Source organism: Homalodisca vitripennis, chromosome 1 (assembly GCF_021130785.1).
Source record: "Homalodisca vitripennis isolate AUS2020 chromosome 1, UT_GWSS_2.1, whole genome shotgun sequence".
Lineage (NCBI taxonomy): Eukaryota > Metazoa > Arthropoda > Insecta > Hemiptera > Cicadellidae > Homalodisca > Homalodisca vitripennis.
In genome coordinates, this window is record NC_060207.1 from 13,519,330 (window position 1) to 13,543,255 (window position 23,926).

The window sequence follows — 23,926 nt, forward strand, 5'->3', positions numbered from 1 at the left end:
TTATGAAAATGTTCATTCTGTAATAAAAAGTCAATTATACATATCCATACAAAGTCAGTTCTTTGGTAACCTATAAAGACCTCCACTAAAAAGGAGTTTTTGTTCACGAACTTTACGGTCAAGGAAGTATCGCAGCTCAAGTTGACTACACTCCACAGAGGTTGGACCTTGTGAGGCAAACATCTTTAACATCTGATGTATCCTCTCCAACGGGAGGGAATCCAGATTGGTCAGCATACCAACTATGTAGGACCAAAACACCTGCAACAACAAAGTTGTGTAGTGCTTATACACTTAACAATACAATTGGTAAACGTCACAATCATGACTTATTTACGCTACACTCAATGACTAAAGTCACAAATGTGACACATTGTGTCACACATTCATTATCACATTGTCACAACATAGCCTACATAAATTCAGTTATATATTATATAATAACCCTATATTCAGCGAGAACAATAGTATTAAATGTATACTTTATTTTTTAAAAAAATGTAGGTTTGCAACACCAACAAACACCAATATTTTTCATAAGTACAATAACACAAAGATAAGATAAATTTGTAACTAAGACACATTTTTATTTACTATTTTTTATTATACATTTGTTTAGTCTATACAATTTTAATTATTATGAGTGTTTGGAAACTAACATTGGATCCAAGGATAAAAACCTAAAATGTGTTTTAAAGAAAGAGTTTTTCTCAAATTCTGATTTAAAAATTTTTTAGCTAAAGGACATAAATGGAATTTTTTATAAATCTTTTTACATAAAGTTATTTTATTTAAATTACTGGAAAAATATTTTAATATTTAATATACATTGTGTTATAAATATAATTTTTACAATTTTTCAGAAAACTGGTGAATAAATACATCATGGCTTAGCGGTTGAAAAAAAATCCCACCAGCTGTAGAGTTAAGTAGTTATTGCAATATAACTTACTATAGACTTGTTTAGCTATATAATATGAGTTTAATAATAATATAGAATTTGTTACATTAAGTTCTTAATAAATGTCATACCATAAAATCGTTATATTATATAATAAATGTACAATTTGTAATCAATGACTACTCCAATTGAGTGTTGATGACAGAAATTTTCAATTTAGACATATAATTAACGTTAATGATATATGGATCTTTATTGAATGTGTTATAGAATTAAAAACTTACAGCAAACTGAAAAGAACACTAACAGAAAGAATGAGCTTATTCCTATATTTCATTACATAATCATAATATCAAGTTTTTCCCCGCCATCAGCGAACCTGTGGCTGTGTTATGTAACTCTACAGAGTACCAACCTGTAGTTCCTCCTCCCTCTGGTCATGGGCAGACGCCATCGCACTTTCAGTCTCCTCGTCCTCACACACCATGTCTGAGATGATGGGACCCTTAGACCTGGACCCGCTGTCCTCCACAAGTATGAAGCAGTCAGTGGAGGTCTCCTTCAGTAGACCCTACACATGTGCCAGTGACTTAAAACTACATGACACTTTAAACTCAGAGAGTGCTGTGTTAAAACATAACATATTTTAATGTAGTAATTGTGTTGAAAAATCTAACTTGCAAAGTGCAATAAAAATGCAATTAATGATTGATGGAATTTTGTGCTGCCTCTTCAGACTCAGCTTTGGAAAAAGATTTTCATCGGTAATAATGAATGGAAATTGTGGTTTTAAAGATAGAACAACCAATGACAGAAAATTTTACTCTTAGAATAGAAGAATTTGTACTCCACATTTTCAACAGAATAGTACGATAAACTGTTACAAAACTGGCAAAACACTTCAAAATGATACCTGTATCATTAATAATATCACTTGTATTAAAGATATTAATCATACAAAGTTTGTTTTTTGATCAATACAGTTTTATTTGTTAAAATTAAAATTAAATTTGAACATTGCATTAACTTTGTGGATATAAAATGTGTTATATAAACTAAAACAGCGTGAGTTTGGCTACTTACTTTGATTTTTTACTGTACTGTAAAATTTTTGTCAAACATTGAACATATAATTTATTCCATTAATACATGTTACCAAGGTAATTAAATTTTTCAGAAAAATATTCTATTCCAAGTTTTATTAATATAAAAATAAACCTAACAATTTATACGTTTATACCATGGACTTCATTTTAGCACCTCTTTATTGTCTTCATTGCTTAGTGTTAAAATATATTGCGTTCTTGGTCATCTCCTCTACTAACTGAATGAACAGCATAATCTTGGCAAATTGGATTAGTCAGGTGTCCTTTATGATTATACTTTTTAATAGACACACCTAATGAAAAAGAACAATACTCATACTACTGACAAAAACTTTAAACAATTAAGCTCAGCTCAAAAAAAGCTAGAAATCACGATTTTTGTGTAAATTCTTGGCTTGGCTTAAAATAAAAGTCAAGCTCACCAACATATAGTACATCAGCACATCAAAAACATCTAATTTTATACCTACCTTTATACAATACGCTACTGGTATATTGAAACTCTGAGTACCTGTGTTTGCCAATACGCAATTCTTCTTCTCAGAATCGTAGATGGAACCAACATCTTCTTGCTCAAGTCTTCAATCGTCCATTGAGCTGTAACAATTACTAATATTAAAGATTTGCTTGTCTGAAGATTCATCAGTAAGGATAGCATATTATTCAATACCACTAATTGTACATTACTAATTTATACAGTATTTCTATATTATGTACCTTGGTATCCCAGTACTAGAAATAAATTAAAAAATCATTAGAATTCATTCAGTTAATTTAGGGAAATAAGATTTTATAAAATAAATCAATATTTTCACTAGAATTGTATTGATTGGTCAGTGAAAGAATATTGTGATTTTACAGGATGTAAGGACTTTCATTTGGTTACCTGTACAATCAAGTGAAGAAGGCTACAAGATTTCAGAAATACCCAGCCAATTAAGACAATAGAGATTGATTCAGAATTCTCAGTTTTGTTGCAAGGTTGATAAATTATTTTGATAAGCATAAATAATGATTTTAAGAGGAAATCATCCACTGAAAAGACGTACATCCTTTTATTGTACACAGTATTTATATCAATATATTATAATTCATTAGTACCACATTCCCCCTTATTATTCACATATTTTGTGGCAATTTGGGGAATTAGGGAATGGTGTATTCCAAATACTTTCTATAAGAAAGGATTGGTAAAAATATATTTAAACTACAGCCTAATGTTTGTATCATACTTTTATACATACATTGTGATGTAGATATTTCAAATTGTGATTTAATAACATATATTTTTAAATGTACCATTTAAATTTAGTTTTTGGTAGCAAAACTTTAATTGAAAAGGTGATTGAACCAAGAAACTAGTCACTTACCATTATGGAAATGTTTTAAGACAAATATTTACTGATTGTTTGCCAATTACAGGGTTAATCTAGCAGAAAAAGAACTATCATTTTATATCTAGTGCTTACTGCTGTTTAAACTACACATTGCTGTCAGCAGCTGCTATTTTGTTTCTATTACAGATATCAAAGACAAAATTTAAAGATACTGTAAAACTTTCTATGTTTCCAACATGTATGCAAATATTTATACACATTGGCTGACACTGGTACATATTTAAAAATGTGAAGACCTCTGTGGGACACAGAGTACAATAAGTTACCAAATTAAATTAAGCAGAATTTCAACAAATTTAAATCAAAATTAAAATAATTCCTATTAAGAAATGTTTTATTTAGTATCAGAATCAGAATCAAACATCCCTTGATTGTTCTATACATCCAAAAATAGTGTCAAGATATACATTTAAAAGTACATTCTAATATGTACAACTGCAATAACACAATTGTAACTCTCATCAGTGACAATTATCTCTTATGTAGTAAAAAGCTCACTGAAACATTTTCCTCGTATGGCAATCCATGAATTGTTGATATTAATATTTCTTTTTGATCTACAAAGAGATTTATTATGAAACTGTTTATAAAAATTAGTTATATTTCATTCATAATAGTTTTTGTAATTTTGTTTTTGGACAGATTCGACGTTGATTTAAAGCACGTATTTACTTTCCTTCTTGGCAGTATTTGGCGAAGAAGGAAGTGCTGTTCTACCAAGACAATGCACATGTGCACACTCGTCTAGTCAAGATGGCAAAGATTCAATGAATTGGACTTCGAACTGCTACTCCATCCAGCATATTCTCCATATTTAGCTCGCTGCAACTATTTCATATTTCCAAACCTAAAGAAATGGCTGGGCGGTAGGAGATTTGGGTCGAATGAAGAAATCATTATTGAAACAAACGTCTATTTTGAGAGCCTTGATAAAACCTATTATTTAGAGGGAATAAAAAAATTATAAAAATGCTAGACTACATATATCGAGTTAAAAGATCATTATATTGAAAAAATAAGATATTTATTTGCTCAAAAAACTTATTTTATTCAAAATGTCATTGACTTATGAAGCCGCACTCATACATTGATGAGCAACCTGTTCACACAACTTTATTTACAGTTGTATAATTGTGAATATTATGTTGCAATAAACATCTTGATTCAAATATAAACCCTATGATTTATATACAATAACAAAACAATATGTGAGATACATTAGATTACTCTACAAGCTATAACAATGTACCATTCTTGTTTATACAAAATAAAGCACGTGGAATACTTGTCTTGATTCATATAAAACTATCCACAAATAGTACAAAGTGAAGTAGACCTACTCTTGTCCTGGAAGTGCCAGATGATGGTGGCGTGGATGGGTGACACGGTCAACTGCAAGGTACGATCCTTCAGTTCTATCTCTAGACTGACTGAGCCCAGGTGTGGCTTCCACGACAGAGTTCGATTGCCCTGAACAGATGACAAGGCTTACAGCAATTACCATCTGTATTACAAGGACTCATTTTATATTGTAAATAAATAGATTCAACTAGAACTTTTAAAGGATAACAACAAAAGCAGCATTTTAACTGTACATTATTTTTTAGTATAACATTAAATAAGTCACTGAGAAAAATATTTAAAAATTAATAAAAACTCAGGATTTAAGTTTAAAATATTTATTAACACAATATTAATGGATGCTCCAATCCACGCTTCAATAGTTTATTTTATCTTTTCCAAACTTAAAGCTCAAGATGTCTTTATTTATAAGTGTACAATGTATAATAGTTTCAATCATCTAAAACAAAATGCTTACGTTATCAGTATAGATTGAATAAGACATTTTACGTAGTTGTTTTCTTATTCCTAAATATTTTAAATCACTTTGTTATCATTGCTAAGACAGAAACTCCTTAGTGTTCATTTTGAAAAAAGTTTTCTTAACCCTTTCCCAAAAGCATCATCACTCTCCGGCTCACCTGCTCTGGCAGTGAATTAAAAAAAGTCTCACACAACTGTTAGAGATGGTTTTGGAAATAGGTAGTTCTACGTGCAGGAATTCTAAGATTCAATTTACTCCGGAGGTAATGCCCACCGCAGACAGAGATTAATATTCTTCCAAACAAACAAAACTGTTGAAAGTATATAATTGCTCGAAGTGTTCAAATATTGTTTCCCATAATAGAGTTCTACATGAAAATGAACTACTTTTATTGTATATATTTCTAAAAGCCTTCTTTTGCAATTTAAAAATAGATTTAGTTTCTGTGCTTTCATAGCCCCCAATCAGCAACTTGGAATGAGAGGTATGGCTAGATAATCCCAAAGTACGCCTTAGCAGAGTTTTCCTGTCGATCAGCTCTAATCTCTGAGTAGATGGTAGAGTTTCTGTGTCTGATCTGATACCATAAACTTATAAGCGATATACCAATTAATGTTCACAAGTAAGTTTATTGCTATAGAATAGAAAGATGAATATTGTACATTACGCATGTTGTACAAAAGAAACATAAATAAATATTGTGTCATGAAATTTTTAATGATAATTCGAGGTTTTAAATAGTACACATGATTAAGTGTCTCTTACTGGATCTTGTCCCTCAAAAGTTTACAGTGTAGTACACAAGAAATTTAACTAACATTTGTAGAAATGTAGAAATTAGGTTATTACTCTCTGAGAACACCAAACTATATAATTCTTATTATATACTGAAATAAGACTTTTTAATATAAAATTTAATTTAAAGAAAACAAGCCATCTTATATTCACAACCAAGACATTGATAAAAAAAAACATTTTTATCGAGACACATGTTTTGCTGTATGACAATGCCTGTCCACATGTGACAAAACAAACTAAAGATCTCATCACAGGATTTTGCTACGAACAATTTGATAATCCCTAAACAATACCAGTTTAGCACCCAGTAACTATCATTGGTTTTTCCATCAGAGAATGCATCTTGAAGGTCAGTGCCAAAACGGTAACTATAGCATCAAAATTATCTGTTGCAGTCTCTGTTAAATCAGGCAGCAATCTTCTATGACAACGGTATACAAAAGGTTGTTCTTAAAGATTACAAATGTCTTAATAATGATAGTAGATATGAAGAAAACTAGATAAAGGTGCAAGCTTTCATATAAAAAAAACCGATAGAAAAAGTTTACTTGATATTTTATATATCAAAATGGTACTTATTTTTTAAAATAAGCCTCGTATATTTTTTATGTAATCAGTATATATTCTGGAAACCCATTTTATAATCTGTTAGATAAAAATAGACAGTAAGGATAGGACATGTAGTTTATAAAATATGTACGTTCCCTAAATCTAAAAATCCTTTTAACCCTTTGACCGCCGTGAGCCACTACGGTATACAAAAGGTTGTTCTTAAAGATTACAAATGTCTTAATAATGATAGTAATTATGAAGAAAACTAGATAAAGGTGCAAGCTTTCATATAAAAAAAACCGATAGACAAAGTTTACTTGATATTTTATATATCGAAATGATATTTTATATAAATCAAGCTCGCTGTATGCGGTACCTTGAGCGCCACGGGCCACTATAGTGGCTCGCCGTATGCGGTACCTTGAGCGCCGCGGGCCACTATAGTGGCTCTGTGAACTTTACGTCTTTGTCCTTATAGTTTAAACATAATATATATAAAATATATTTATATCAACTTTGAACTGTATTGCTCTGCTTCATTTCAACTATAAAATATTGATATTTATTTGTTTCTATAGTAACAAGTGTATCTTCATCCTACAGCGGAATTTTTGAAATTTTTGAATTTTACTTAAATTACATTATTTTATGCAATTTCTGTGGAATATATTTGTAACTTTTAGTATATGCTCAAAACAATACGTACTTTTAGGTTAAAAAACGTTATTTGAGCCCAAGTTACTTATTCAGTGTGTTTTTGGACCTCAAACTTAAGATTTTTTATTTTTTTAATTACGACAGTCATACATACTACTAAACAAATGTAAAAAAAATAATAAAACTGTAATTTATTACATCAACTGAAAGTACATCTCTTCCCCTCAAAAACAAAACCAAAACTAAAAGGCTAGCTCAAAATTTACGAAAGTTATGTAATTTAATATGTGACCATGCAAAAACGGGTGATTTTGCCGTGGCGGTATTGGATCCGTGCGGTGCTCAAACGTCTGGCGGTCTAGTGAACGACGGCGCGCGGGAGCGGCGGTGCACAAAGGGTTAAAATATACTTTGGATACAGTTTTTGGCTAAGCTAAACATACCTTAAGAGTTTCAAATGCTTTAGTATAAATATCAAACTGCTCCTTAGCAACTTCCGGTAATTCCAGTTTTGTTTCCTCTTTGAAAGGAGGCCAGAACTGAGCTGACAGTATCATAGCATTGGCTGGGTACTTTTGCTGGAACAATAAAAACATCATTATTATTTATTTATTTAATCACTAGATCAACTATATATTGACTAACTCCACTTTACCACCATATATGTAATGAAATGGAATTAACTTTTGGTCTGCCATGGACATGGGCAGGATTAGAGGTTCCATCTTTATATATATATATATATATATATAGGGCATAGGTTTGACATTTTCCATAAAGATAAAGATAAACCATTGGGAAGACATTGTCTAGAACATAAACAAGACAAAATTGAGGAGTGTTTTAAATTAAAAGGAATACACCAACTACCACCATGCCCTGATGAAAACTACAACAGATTAAAATTAAAGCACATGGAGCAAGCTCATCAAATTATGTTGAAGACAAAAAATCCATTCAGTCTAAATTTAAGATAACTTTTTAAATAATTTTAATAGATTCAAAATTGGTCATAAACTACAAGTTGTATTCCATCCTTTATAACAATCAACTGTTCCAACAAGATTAAATTTCAATTTCACGTCAGCTGGACTTTATCAAAATAATGTTATGCACTGTGTTTACATTTATGTTTTCTTAATTCTTGTTTACGTGTTATAGTATTGTATTAATTTTTATTTTAAACTTCCTGAAGACGGGGGTATTAAATCCCCCGAAATATAGAAGTGAAAATTCGTTCTTTTGTTTTCTTCTATTCAAAAAGTGATTAGTATATATATATATATATATATATATATATATATATATATATATAAAGGGTTGGTAACAATGCATTATATTTTTAAATGGTCATACTAATGTTCACTTAGAGAACCCCAGTGATTGATAAATCCATCCATGATGGGAAAATCAATGGAGACTCATATTTGCTTCACTGTTATGAAATTCTCACTCCATTTCTCTAAGATTAAACGAAGTTTGTTGCACAAAATTATAAGAAAAAGCTCAGCTCAAAAGTTGTGTGCCAGATGTGTGCGAGAATTTTGCCAAAAGGCCACAAAATATAGTGCCCAGATGAACTGGTAACAAATCCTTGTGGCCCAACTAATTATTGACATCATAGAGGATTTTGTTTAATTTTTGTATGCTGGAAGGTGCACAATGAGAATACCTCTTCACCTATACTACACTATATCTTGTGGTCCAGGTATCTCTCAAAACAATGTAATGACTTCATTTTGAGCTTCCTCATCACCGATTTTTTTTAGGATCTCTTCAGACAAACATGACTCCAGATTTCCAGAGTCAAGTCTGTAACAGCGTCAGATACCAGATGCCGTGCTAAGAGGAAGGTTCTTCTTAACTCAACATTAACATAGCCCAACATTGACATGTGTTTAATAACAAAAAGGGTGCTTATTTCTGGCATTATCATGCACCTGTCATGAAATTTATTTATATATAATTTAAATAAGTACATGAGTTAAGTTAAACCAATATGCATAATACAACAAACCTGTGCAGCTAAATTAAAGTTGGGATCTGACAGAAGGTGGGCGTTAATCCTTTTCGAGTCGTACATATCTTTCAGCATTACCTCACAATAATGTAGCTCTGAATCACCGAATCTAGAACAAACAATAGAAACTGCAGATTACGTTTGCCCAGTACAACTACAAGGTAGGAGTATGCCATACCACGTTTTGCATGCATCCTCGGCAAAATGCCAAGTATACAGCTAGCTACATGTGTTACCATGTTACATATTAAAACGTCATAGTACTCTGCATGTTTACAAATTTATTCTGCTATTTTCTCGTTGCCATCATCGTTACCAATAAGACCAATGTAAAAATACTTCTTTGCTAATGCTCAGCCAAATCCCATGTAGTAAAATACTCAAATCATCGAACTCAATGTTGCTTATATTGAATTACTTGAAGTAAGTAAAGTGCTTTATTTATTGATAACAGACCTTCCTTAAAAATATGAAAGAAACACATACCTGATTTTTAATAATTCCAAATATCTTATTTCCTTTTCAGTATTGTAGGTATATTGAGATAGAAGTCTGTCGGCGAGCAGAGTTCTGTATTCGTTGACAAACAGTTCTTTGCTGCCATACACATTGACAAGCATCGATATGATGTCGGATGTCCGCCGGCTCTTCGATGTCTTGGCTATAGAGAAAAAGCAAGAACTTAAATACTCTGAACCGTGGACACCCTGAATAGTTTAGTCCAAAGAATAAAATATAACTAAATCTTGCAAGACTCTAAATTATGAAGGTAAAAGGATTCTTTTCTGTAATTTACCAATGTTAAGCGATACAAGAAATCAATAACAGTATATTCAACGGTTGATTGTCAGTGGTTGGTTGTGTGGTAACCTGTTGTGAACTGTCCTTCAGTTCAGTTTTTAATAATTAGTAAATGTTTCAATGTGCAAGGAGCTGTTGCAAAACATGTTTAATGTGAAATGAAATGAAAAATGCCTTTAGCCTTTATTAAAGAGGCAGAGGTAGGACTGTTAAAGTTAGGGTAAATGAAAAATTAAAAAATTAACAATAATTGAACACAGAAAAAAGTAAAATTTTTACATATTATACTTTATAATAAAATGTACACAAAACTTTGTTTAATTTATATAAAATTAATTGATGAACATAACAGAATAATTCTTAATTAAAGATGAATAAAAATAAACTTAGGGATACAAAAGAGAGAATAAAAATAACAAAAACACATTCAACTGCTCTAACACATTTTCTGACCTCATACACACCGCAAGCAGCACCACCTGTTACCTCACAGGCCACCAAATCCCCGATCCTTACCCTGAAGTACAAATGAGTGTGTTCATTCACGCAAATGCTTGTGATTTCTGACATGTGTGTCACAATGCTAAAGTACAGTTGTTTATTTTAACCTAGATTGTAGTTATCCACCTGAGGAACAGATCAGATTGCTTTCTCGAAATGTAGTTTTACTAAATTCTTGTTTCATTAAACAATGGCAAATTTCCAAAATATCCTGTTACGTTTCAATATTTCCATAGTCAAGAATGAACTTTAAAACACGAATAAATTCTAACTATTGAGAAATCTTACAAGGATCGGCATCTACTGGATCTGGATTCCACTGCTCCCAGTTTTCAGGGTCGACATCATGTGGAGAGTTGTCGTACACCTGCAACGTCTCTCCACGTGCCAACTCCTCCGCCAGATCACTCGGTCCATCATCTGTTAGACTAGTCACCACACAACGGACTGTGTCATCTCGTGTGCGCAAGTACTGTCTGTCAAACAAGATATCAGAGGTTAGTTAGTACCAACTGTCATGTACACATCACCACTCTGTCCACGATTTTCACTTTTGTACGAGTTATTACTACTGATGTTAGACTAATCTTATTTAGTGAGGAATTCTTATTTTAATTTTACCAAATAAATACTAAACAATATCCCAAGAAAACTTTCATCCGCAAACTTTAAACTTTCATGATATTTCATTAGTTTTGTAATCTCACTTCAATATGTTTTCTATGATGTTGCTTGACCAATCATGGAATTTTACTAAGCACAATGTTTGGGTCAATTTCTTTTCTGTATCTCAAGAGTGAAATTTGCTATAGGCTTGAAATTTTCCAAGTGACTTTAGCATGCATGTTAAACGACACATGGTGTGGTGTACTCCTACCTTGTATAAATAGTAAGGTATTTTTAAAAGTATTAAATTTATTTCATGATAAGTTACAAACAACACAAAACAGAATAAGGTAGAACTATACTTCTTAGTTAATACACGGTATGACAGACAGTAACTGAAACGGCATTTGAAAACCATTACAAAGCAACATAGTTTGGAAAAAAGCAATATGTTTACTTTCATTGTAGCAGAGCAGATAATATCAGATACCCAGTTTTCATTTTGTGTGATGATTTAACTGAAAATCTCATCACCACTTTGACACAAGTCAGAGTTTTGGACAATACAAATTATAAATCCTAATGAATATGTGCACTGTGCAGCCAATATGTTTATGTGAGTTCTTGGTCAACACACAAATTACAGACTCTCACACATGATGGACAATTCAATATTTCTAAATATTTTAACATAACAGAGTAATGTTAATAGGACAGTTGTTAAAATCAATTTGTGGTCATGTACGAGGGATGCAGAAGAACGGGAAGCTGTGACGAATGTGTGAACTACACAAACAACCCTTATTTAAAAAGTCCCTCGTTTATCATGTACCATGACCAACAGATAAGAATGTAGGAGTGAGGCCAATCTAACTCTACCTGACAGGTTGGGTGACCATTTCCAGTAACACACCCGTGGGATCCAGTTGCCGCAGCGCTCGAATGGCAGCTATGTAGGCAGTCAAGATGTCCGGAGTGTTGACTCCTGGATGCAACAGTCTGGTCTCTAAGGCACTCTGTAGCTTCTGGACAAGGCACTGCCTCAGATCCGTCTTCTGGAGACAGATCCTCAAGTCTTCTATGGCTGGATCTGAATCCGGGTATTCTAAAAATAGAAACTTTAGTAAGGAGTTATACATAGAAGAAGTGAAAAGAACCATTTCATAGCATCACCATTTGGTCCTATTTCAGCCTGGCTGAGGCACAGGATCAGATTGGTCCCAAACTTGAACTCTGAACTATACGAGATCAGACAAAAAGATAGCTCAGATGCTTTAGGTAGCTTTATAGTTTTAAGAGTTATAGTCTCTCCTATTCCACCAGATAAAAACCATGAAGATCAGCCAACTAGCTCAGTAAAACGAAGTGATCTTGGAACATCATCCTGTGGAGACTATTACTTGCTAGTATAATTGCACAAGTCTCATTAATAATTTTAGTAGACACTATCTTTCAAACAAGTATTCATATTTCTTGCCTTGATTGTCATGAAAGGCTTAACAGAGACACAAAACATCTACCCACTAGTATAAAAAATTTAACTAATCTGAGAATATTCAAAAACACAGTTAAATGTTTTTTGATAAACAAGGTATTGTATTCTCTGGAGGAGTACTTTTCCACCTCCTCGTAGATTTAGATGTACTTATATTAGTAGTTTTAAGATGTACAGACTGCGAGTCTTTGGACACTATTCAATTGTATACTTAGTGTATATATCTGATGAATAAAGATTTTTTGATTTGATTTGATTTGATTTGAAAACTACTTATTCCCTTACACAGAAATTCTTGACAGGTGTTCCGTGTTGGAAAATCCAATAGCAGGTTTTGTACTTATCTAGGTGAAAAGTGATGGATACAATAACATCCACCATATACAATGTTGTAATGTATGGATCCATAATGTTTTCAAGCTGTGTAGGGATTCTATGTCTGATTGTTTTTTTCCACAGGTGAGATGATCTTTGTCCTGGGTGAAGTCAGTGGTTGCTATGGTCTAGAGGTTGAGAAGGGAAAACACAAGATGTCTCCTGTCCTGAGAAAGAGGATGCCTCCTGATACTCTTGCAGATGTTGAGACAAATTCACTGAACTCTTACATATAAAATAGATCTAGGCATTGCTGCTAAACATCCACCAGACAGAACTAAGATTTGCTTATTGACACTATCAAGAAACTAAAAAGTAAAAAAAAGTTAATTTTAAGGACATTAGTTATTATTACAAGCTTATAAATGCATGTTTCCTCAAGTAGGACCAAATGCCATGTACAATTGTCTAGCTAATCTTTCAGTGAATTCATCAAAAAGTTGATATTGAGTTTTTTCCAGACCTTTGAACCTCCCAATCCTCAAACAAACAGAAAAAACTATTGATTTAGTGAGCTCTTTTGTTACTTTATTGCTTTACTGCAAAATTTAATTATATCTCTGCTATTCAAAAATAGTAATCCAATTTCCCAAGTGGTGCTAACCACAATATCAGCAGCAAATTGAAATTTAGATCCAATGGCTCTACAAGATCTGAAGGAAACTTATTCTATATCATGCTTCTTAATTCAATAATGCAATATCTTACTACAAGGTAATAAACAGGTAATAATGGATCTTTTCATATTATAAAGATCATCAGATATCGTCATCATCATAACACATAAAGTTACAAAATGAATAATAAAAATTACCAATTATTATATTAAACAGTTGTTCAATACGAGTTCTTGTATAGGTTTCATACAGAAGGTGCATCAACTTCTGCTTGAATTTGTTCAGGGAGGACTCGATATTGTAGATGGCGTCACTACTGCAGTATATCTTTGTCAGCCAGCCCATAACTATTGTTTGTAGCCACTGTTGATAGAAAACATAAATATAAATAAACTGAAAGTAATTTCAATATTTGTTGAGATATTGGAGACATTATAAACAAACGAACATACATTTCAGTGTTTCTAAATAACCTTTTCTATGTTGAAGATAGGTTTAAAATATTTTATTAAAAACTGAAAAACTAAAGCTTTGCTGAATTATACGGCAATGCTGTTGCATGAACTTCTACATCATTAAGTAAAACAAATATGTATAGTTTTATTTTATTTTTGTAATAACATGAAATATGAGATATATGAGTATATATGAGAAACGACATGGTGACAAATCTTCACCATTATCTGTTTTGAATTTTTCCATTATATTTTTATGTCTTTAACATTCTGTGTTTTTTTAAACAAATTCAATCTGAACAAAAAATCTACAAAATAATAAACTTCCAATGGTCCAAAACAGCCCTTTTTTCAGCTGTAAAAAGTAATTAATATGCACTGACTGTGGAGAAGCCTATCATGGCATCTACTTTCCAACACAAAAATGCAGGTAAAGTATAGATCCAGATGTTGTATAGACCCCAGTTGAGAGGCATCAGTTGTTTGTAAAATTATTAATATACTCTTATAATAATTAATATACTCTTATGGGGATGATACCTTAAGCCTGTTCAATGAGTTCAAGGGTCTCAGATGCAAATTTCCCAAGTTTAAAGCAAAACTTCACAGTGTAGCATTGCTTGACGGTCTGCTCCATGCTTGCGCGATGACACTATAAAATATCGCATGTCACAAATGTCCTCACCTCCTGTCTCAACGCATCTCGCAGGCAACTGAATTAAAGTGCGCCTGAGTGGTGGGGGGCCCCTCTACCGAGGCCATCCGATCGGACCCCCCACCACCGAGGATATAGCGAACTAGTCACAATACTCATTAAACAGACCCTGTATGTAACCCACTCGCATAACACACACTTTGCTCAGATGGCATTGTATTAAAATAAAACTACTCATGCTATGTCATCTGTATATTGTGTGTATCAATGATACAAAGATTAAAATTTTTTTTACATTCCATATTGGACTTAGTATTTACGTAAAGTTAAGTAATAAATAATAATGATACACATACATTTTCTAGAGAGGCTATATGAGATGTATCAAAACTGCCTTTACAAGTTTCCTGGACATGAGTTTCTATCCTTTTGTGGATGAGTGAAGTCAGAATTTCGCCAGCCAATCTTTCTAACAGATCCAGCTCAATCAACTTCCTGCGGGCAAACAAAATTAGTAAGAATTACTTATGTTAATGAAGAGTTCTCTTGTTGAATCATTTTGTTAGTTGTTAATTTATTGAATGAAATCAAATGAATGGAATTGAATTTTTAGTGAAACGCAGGCAGCTTAGCCTTTCAAATATTACATGGTCCTGAACTAAGTCCTATAATAGTAATGCAACATACAGAGAAAAGGAAGAACTACATGAAAAATAAAATTTTGTTAAGAAAACACCAAATAAAAAGATTATATCCAAAATTACTTGGACGTGTCATTTTCATGTTTAATATTGTTAGATAAGACCATATCAGTCATTTAATCTATGAAAATTGTTATGTACTCTTCATACAAATTACAGTACTGTTTTTTTAAATGCTCTATATTTTGTCTAAATAAGGCATTTTTAAGAGAGAAAAAGGTGTATAAAGATTGACAAAAAACACAACATACTATATAATTGTATTAATTTGAGCATCACTATTCTAAGAAATAAATTACTTTATGGTAACTTATTCTAATCAAGAGTTAACTGAACATTTACAAAATAAATATGGATTTGCCCATTAGAAAATATTATATGTTTTCTTTCAAAAACTTCACATAAACAAAGAACCAGTTGGATTGGTTTGATAACAGTAGTAGAAACAACAATTATGTAAGATTTCAGATGGTTTTTAAGATACCAACAGTATTTTGGACAACGAATAATTATTAATTTCAATAGGTAATTTCATAAGCTTTACATCAGTATCAGTGCACGAACTAAGTATGTTAAAATACATCGAAGGATTAAACATTTTTTAATAATGTTTAAAAGTTTCTATGAAATAAGCTTAAATTTTATGTATGCAACTTTTTTCCTATTGTTACACAATTGTTTCTGTCACAATAGATAATATACCTAATACATTTTAAAAGATTCATAGTTTAAATAAGTTACCTGTTAGTTTCATTGAAAATATTAATAATAGATTTGCAGTTACAAAGTTCTACTTCTAGGTTACAGCCTCCACACTGCAGAACATCTTCGGCTGAATCATTTCCATCTGAAAAATACTTAAATAGTTTAAACTTGACACTCTGACAATAGCTTCCAAATCAACAAATTTGAGAAATTTTGAAAAGTTACCCAGCCTATATAGCTCTAATCCTTGATCTGGACAAGGTGTTAAGAATACATATACAGTAGAATCCCTCATACCTGACCTTTCTATACTATACAGTATGTAATTGATGAGAATCTGTACAGTTCGCACATGCTTGATTTGATTTATTTATTGCTTTTATTGAGTAAGCTTACTACAAGATCGTCAAGATCTGAAATGGTGTAAAAAAATAGTATTACATTTTAGTAATTTATCAGAAGATGCTAGATTAGTGGTCAGTGTTCATGTTTTCTCCATGTCAAAAACTTCTCCAGGCTGTAGAATTATTTTCCCAGTAAATCAGGGAGTCAGTTTTTTCTTGGACAGGTGTCAGCTGGTACTCGAGTGTTTCTGTCAGATTGTTGAAGAATTTTACTCCAGTATATGTTGGCTACAACTCGTAGCGTACTGTCTTGTGTAAGGGTATTGCATAGTTTGTGGCAGTTCTGGTTTACTAGGTGTGACTGTCTTGGTGTCTTGGCAGGTCTTGAGTAGTGATATACAGTATTGTCTCCAGGATGTAGAGTGAGGGTGCAGTTAGAATCCCTAAGTCTAAACGCTTGTCAACAGCTGTCTCTTGTGCCCGGGCCAGATATCGCTCTTACAGCTTTCTTTTGTAGGATTAGTACACACTACATATTTCTTGCTGTTGAACCTCCTCATGACATAATGTCATACCACAGATGTGACACAAACAGTGCATAATATGAGGTTTTACTAGCTGCTTGAGTGTTTATTGCCTTGATCCTTTTCTTTTTAACAGAGATAGCTGAACTCAGTTTTTGACAGAGCTTGTTTACATGCCCCTCCGAGGACAACTTTTTATCTATGACGACTAATTTGCTAGTTGTCATACTAGCAAAGCTACTTTGCTAGCTATAATATTGGGGAGCTCTGAAATGTTCTCTCTATTTATTCCCAGAGCAAACTGCTTTTTCTTATATTCATTAAGGATGAGGTTATTCACAGAAGAGTATCCAGCCGCTACGTTTAGTGCAATATATGAGGCAATTTCAAGGTCTGTGCTTTTCTTTCCGGTGAGCAGTACTGTATAATCTGCATACACAATACTGTAAGCATAGTTTTAGAGATGAGATGTTGCAGCATGTCATTTGTAAAAAGCACAAACAAAAATGGTCCAAGCACAGATCTCTGTGGAACTTCTCTTGGATAGGAAGTGAACCTGACTTAACTGTGGTTGTCAATTTCGTCAGGGTAGCTTTCAAATGAAATCAAATATCCTTTATTTCCATCAGACATGTAACATGCATTGGATTGCGTCATAAATATAAAAAAAAATACATGTACAATTTTTATATCTATACATACAGACTATTTATTTCCAATAAATTCACTGAGGGTGTAGAAACATTTTTCTATTAAAAAAGCCTTCAGTGTTCTCTTAAAGACCATTATATCATTTACATTCTTTAGGTCCACAGGAAGAGAATTATAAAAAATTACGGCATTATAAAAACAGTGATGTTTGAAAAAAGAGGTTGCATGGGGGGGAATATTTAATTTGTTGCTATTCCTGAGATAGTGTCCGGACTGCGGAATTAGTGACTCGAAAATGCCCTGGTTATGCTTAAAAAAGACCAATGTGTGGTAAATATATATACTTGGAAAAGTAAGCAGATTGAACTTCTTAAAGTGTGATTTGCAGGATTCTGATTGACGGATGCCAGCGATAGCTCTCACCGCTTTTTTCTGCAAAAGAAAGACATGGTTTGTTCTGCAATTTTCAAAACCCCAAAATTCAACAGCGTATGAAAGGTAGGGATAAACTAATGCAAAATATGAAGTCAGAAGCACATCGGTGCCCGTGAAAGATGAAAGTGTACGTAAAACAAAAATACCAGCACAGACTTTACGTGCGACATGATTTACATGAAAGGAGAAGCTAAGATTCCTATCAACAATTAGGCCTAAAAACTTGACCATTTGCTCAGAACAAATCTCTGTATCGCCAACATCGCCAAGTATTGCTTTACTTCTACTACCTGGCTTCTTCCATTGAGGTAGTCTTTGAACCATTTAGTCTCCATTCCATGGATTCCAAGGGAATTAATTTTCCTAATTAATAAGTCATGGCTAAAGTAACTGAATGCTTTGCTGTAATCTAGCAGTATGCCAACAACAGTGTCCCCAGTTTCTAGGTGTTCTATAATGTGCTCAATCAAGTCGTCATTAAGTGCCGTTTTAATTGCCCTTCCTGTAATAAAACCATGCTGTCTATCTGTTAATAGTCCGTTCTACTTAAGATGCTCCAACAAATGTTCCAAGATGCTCCAAGCAATCCTCTCCATTACTTTAGAGAAGGTTGACAGTAATGAGATTGGTCTGTAGTTTTAGGCCTCTGTCTTGCCACCTTTCTTGTGCTTAGTATATACCTTGGCACTTTTCAAACCAGATGGGAAGTTTCCTTGAGAGACAGATTTGTCTATTATGTGGAAAATAATGAGAGAAAATTCATTTTTCAATATTTCAGTAGTATGGCTGATACTTCATAATTTTCTGTCGAGGTTTTGGGTTTTAGAGAGTCCATACTCTTATGGACTTCTTTGAGAGCATATGGCTGTAGTGCCATTGTTTGTAGGCTCATAATATCATTCTTGTCTGAAGACAGTAGAGGTAACATGTTGACAAAGTATGTGTTCATGTAGTCAGCAATGACTTGGGGATCATTTACCAATTTCCCACTGATTCGTAGTTGCATGTTCAACACCTTTCGACTTTTTGGTCTTCTCTCACATTTATAATGTCCCACAAAGCTTTGCTCTTATTCTCCCCTTGTTGTATATGCTCTTCACTAGCCAGACATTGAAAGCAGATAACCCCCTGTTAGCGGAAACAAGCAGGCAGTTGAATATTCCAAGAAATTGGTCAGATATGAGTGGGGTTTGACTGTTTTACCATAACTTCAGTTTTAGAATAACGTTCCAAACTAAACCAACTATGTTTATAACCCTTTTCCTACAATAGATTTAGTTTTATTTTTAATTACAATAAAATCAGTGTCTACTTAACTATGTGAAAAGAAACAAGAGAGACCTTTTAAGTAATCACAGTACAGCAGTAATCAGTTTGATTTTTTTATGAAAAGCCCACCAAGCGTGCCTTGCTCTAATTTTGTTCAGAGATAACATAGATTTAATAAAAATAAAAATGTATCTAAGATGTTTGTTGATTGTACAAAGACTGTTGACAAAGAATAATACTAATGAAACTATAAATTTGGGTATAAGAGACAGACTATAATAATAAAGCGAAAGAAAACAGCATATCCAAATAATTATCTAAGTTCAGTTGGTAATATTGATTTTAAAGAGCCCCAAAAATCTGTTCTTGGTTCCAAACTTTCAATCTGTAAAATTATTTTTACTTAGATGTTAGGATTATGTAATTTATTTGCTTTGCTAATATTATATCTTTGAGACATTCCTGTACAGATACAATATTAATGATAAGGACAAATGAAGTGTGGTTTTTTTATAAGTTATAAAATGTATGTATATCATTCGATTCACTTTTAATTATATTACAATTATTGTTTTAAAGCTCACAGCAGGATGTCACTTACCTGCATCTTTATCCAGATTACAAAAAACTTTGAAAGACACTTTATAAAAGTCTTCTGTGACAACCTGATGCCGCAAAGGTAACTGAGAATGTAATGTGGCTCGAACAACGACTTTGAACACATTGATAAGTGAAACTTCACCATACATAGTGTGATTGTAGGAAGCAATAGCTCGTAACTTCTTCATGCGTTCAATTATTGGTAGAAATTGTAATAAAGTATTGTACAAATAGTCCACAGCACTCTTGAACTTTTCAAAACCATCAGTTTCTGTTTCTCGCCCATTAAATTTTTCCCAAAAGGTTGGTGCTATTTTTTGACGAAGCTCATGCTCAATTTTATCAAAAATTGAACTTTCCACAAAAAGTATTAGTTGCTTGTCCTTAATAAGCTCAATGATATTCGAGAATTCTTCTTCAGTGCAATCGCCAACTTCCTAAAATAAAAATGCACTTTTAACATCTGTTGTCATTATTAAAAGATTATATCATTTAGTACATTACAAATTAACAGGATATTATTTTGAATATGGCTTACAAAACATTTATAACGTAGTATAATATGTTTTTAAATTGTAAATATAATCACAACCATTGATAACCAATGATCTATTGGAATAAATCATAACAGAAACCATCTAAACGTATGGTTTCTGTAATGGTTTATGTGTAATATATATATATACTACACACACACACACACACACACACATATATATATTATATATATATATATATATATATACTATAATATAAAATTACAAAAGTAATTTTTAAGCAGATTCAATCATTCAATATTCAAAGTTAGTAATCCTGGTCAACTTGTTGAAAGTCTGATAGTTCCTAAATTCATTTAGTTTATGACGATAGCTTATAGTAAAACTAGTAAATTTGTGACTGCATGATTCAAATTAAAGATTTTAGAAACCAACAAAGAACTCTCGACTTAAAAGACAATCAAAATTGCAACATGAATAATTTATTTGAAAAATATTTAAAAGAAACTGTTAATTAAATGCTGACAGGAATGCCTCCAGCCATTAGTGTGAGCTGCAAGAGCACGTTCAAAAAGCAAATTAAAAAATTAATAATAATAGAAAAAAAACAGCAGGCAATGACAAGTTATGAATATTTATAGGTCAAATGTTCAATTCAATAGTTTTTATATTTCTAATCGATAATCATGATTTAATTGCGGTGGTGGCAGCTTATTGTACTGCAGCCCAAACATTCTGCTAGAAGTAGGCCTACAGGGTAGGGTACGATAAGTGGATCCTGTTTTTTATAATCACTGTAAATATTAAATCCACATTTTAATTTAAAACATATGATTGTTATTGAGGACTATAGATACTTTTATATCGATTGATAGTCTAGGATTTGAGATGCGAATATTAGGTATCGATGATTACATTCTTCGATATAAAAAACCGGGTCCGCTTATCGTACCCTACCCTAAGTACATTGGTAATTACTCGGTTAATTACAGAAATATAATAGCCTACATAAAAGTTTACACTTACCATAGTATCACGTAGTATAGGAAATGCAATATTAATTTTATCCCACATTTCACCAACAGACACATTCTGTTCACTCATCTTCAATGTAAGCAATTAAAATTAGGCTATCTAAGAAAATAATAAAATATAAAAGCAGTGATATATTCAGTCTTTAATTTCTATTGTGCACATAGGTTATGTTGAAACTGTAAATCGACAAGGCCTACATGTCATTGTTTTACTAAATACCCGACCTAAATGGAATTTATGCAGATTACACCGCCCAGACTTCATATGTTAATAATGGTTCAGAAAAGTCATTAAACGCGGCACATGATGGAAAGTTTAATCATTCTAACAGAAACATTATATACTGCGTTACCCTCTTCTTTTTGTTTTATGATTTAAGGTTATAAGTTTGTTTTCAAACATCTCAAAGAGTTACGGGTAAGAATAACATAACTTTTAAACCTTCCATAGAGTAAGTTTTCCTAACAACATAAAACACTGAAACCACAGAAAACAAAGCAACTGTAAAATGAAATAGGTACTAGTAATAAAACAATTGTTTAATACTAATCTAAAATACAACACTTTCTATCCCTTCGTTAGGGATATATCTTTAGGGTTTTTTGCGCACTCGTCCTGAACCACATGAACACCGTAGTAGTTCTCGCTTTTTTTATATGCTTCACGGATTGACAATTGAAATGTTACTGTTCTTGAGGACAAAATCGATCTGAGCGTTATTAGTATGGATTTGTCAGATGATCCGTTTTAATAACATTACCAAAATGTGAATGAGAACATGTTTATTGATCTTCTTGTTGTGGTGGTAATAGTGCTATAAGTTTTACTGAATCTGCTTGTTCACGTAGCATTGGTACGATTGCATGTTTATTGTTTTCATTTATTTTCAGCCTTTTTTGTTCTCTTTTAAGCCTCAGCTTCAGCTATGTAGGCTTCAATGTACACTGGTTTATTTTCAAAGCACACACACTGTTTCGTGTCTATATACATTTTTGGCCCTCCCCGGGTTTTGAACCCGCGATCTCTCAGTTAGAGAGCCGAGACTATAACCATTAACCTACGGAGGAGGTCTATTCATTGTTATTTTGAGTAGGGCTATTGCAGAGGGCTATAATATAAATCCTTTGATTTTTCTGTAGTAACCTTAATTCGTTTTGATGTCTAACTACCAGTCCCCTCTCAGTATTTACTTTGTACACCGTTTTATTATATATGCCTGTAATAACTCCTTTTTTTCCTACCGTTTAGTTCCTTTAAAAATTCAGAGAACCATTTTTTTTTTTTTTTTTCACCCAAGAAATCTTCGTAGCATCTTTAAATGCAACAGTTTGTGAAATAGACAAAAAAAGAAAATCCCGAAACTTGAAAACAAATGGGCCTAAAGAATGTAATTTGCTTAAAGACAGCAAAATGAATACAGATACAAAATGTAATCATTCTCTCTTAAACAAAATCCTCCATGAAGACAAACATAAGTTTTATCTAAAGGTTTAAACTTTTCTGTGGCACAATTAAAGATAAAGACTTCTGGATTTTGTAACTGGAATCGAGTCGGCTGTTGCACGTTATCTGAGGGCCAGAATGACCGGTTTCGTTGTAAGGCTCAGAAAAATTGTAAAGACCAGTCTTTTGCTCAGAAAAGTCCCTTCCAAAAAGTCCAATTTGACAATAGATAATAACAAGACTATGTCCATATGTTACTGGTCGATAAAGACAACACTAATGCTGTACTTGGCTCAGTAGCGTAAAAAAAGATTACGTAAGCTTTAAATACTGGCAAATACCCAGTTTTAAACAAAGGCTCAATTGATTATTTTGAATGTAAAGTAGCGAACACCTTAATAAAACACAAAGCACATTTTCCAAATAAATTAAGATCTAAATTAACTCCTAACCATTCCAAAATCCCCATATGTGTGGCCTTCTTAAAATCCACAAAACTAGCATCCCTCTCCAGCCTACAATTAGGTCTAGTGATTCATCTTGCAGGAAATTGTCGTTACAGCTTTTGGTTGTTTTAACGCAAATAGTAAGAAAAACTTCTTAATCAAATATTCTAGGGATTTTATAGAGAAGTGAACATTCCTAAAATTGGCTGAAACCGACAAACTAGCAAGTTTTAACGTTGAAGGTATATTAACAAATGTACCAGTTCCAGAAACTCTCGAAATCATTGAACTGCGTTTCAAAGAAGATCAAACATTACATGAAAAGATTATACTTCCCGTACCAGTAATTATGGCCAGAACTATGCACTCAATGCAACTATTTTAAGTTTGAAAGTCAAAACTACTGTCAAGATGAGGGGGTGGCAAGGGGTTCACCACTGTCCACTATTTTTGCTAATATATTTATGGAGGCATTTGAGCAAAAAGCCTTAGCTTTAGTTGAGTTCAAATTGAAG

At 32.5% G+C, this 23,926-nt stretch overlaps 1 protein-coding gene across 1 annotated transcript; it reads right to left on the reverse strand.

Annotated features, from left to right (window-relative positions):
- On the reverse strand, window positions 1-21,930 carry LOC124357426 (anaphase-promoting complex subunit 2). The gene is made up of 14 exons (XM_046809231.1): window positions 21,514-21,930; window positions 19,992-20,427; window positions 16,204-16,309; window positions 15,118-15,256; window positions 13,849-14,014; window positions 12,044-12,269; window positions 10,847-11,034; window positions 9,743-9,917; window positions 9,254-9,365; window positions 7,680-7,814; window positions 4,745-4,874; window positions 2,519-2,604; window positions 1,317-1,472; window positions 1-261 (listed from the first exon to the last, which is right to left on the reverse strand). The coding sequence occupies exons 1-14, from the start codon at window positions 21,589-21,591 to the stop codon at window positions 55-57; spliced, it is 2,340 nt and encodes a 779-aa protein (XP_046665187.1). The 5' UTR covers window positions 21,592-21,930; the 3' UTR covers window positions 1-54.
- Between the last annotated feature and the right edge of the window lie 1,996 nt (window positions 21,931-23,926).

What these genes read in the sequence shown, in the direction of transcription:
- LOC124357426 (XM_046809231.1), bottom strand. Translation starts at nt 21,591, where the DNA reads ATGAGTGAACAGAATGTGTCTGTTGGTGAAATGTGGGATAAAATTAAT. An exon ending in ATTTTCAATGAAACTAACAG is followed by an intron (nt 15,257 to 16,203) that starts GTAACTTATTTA and finishes GTTTGCCCGCAG; the next exon opens with GAAGTTGATTGAGCTGGATC. An exon ending in TTGGAATTATTAAAAATCAG is followed by an intron (nt 9,366 to 9,742) that starts GTATGTGTTTCT and finishes TGTTTGTTCTAG; the next exon opens with ATTCGGTGATTCAGAGCTAC.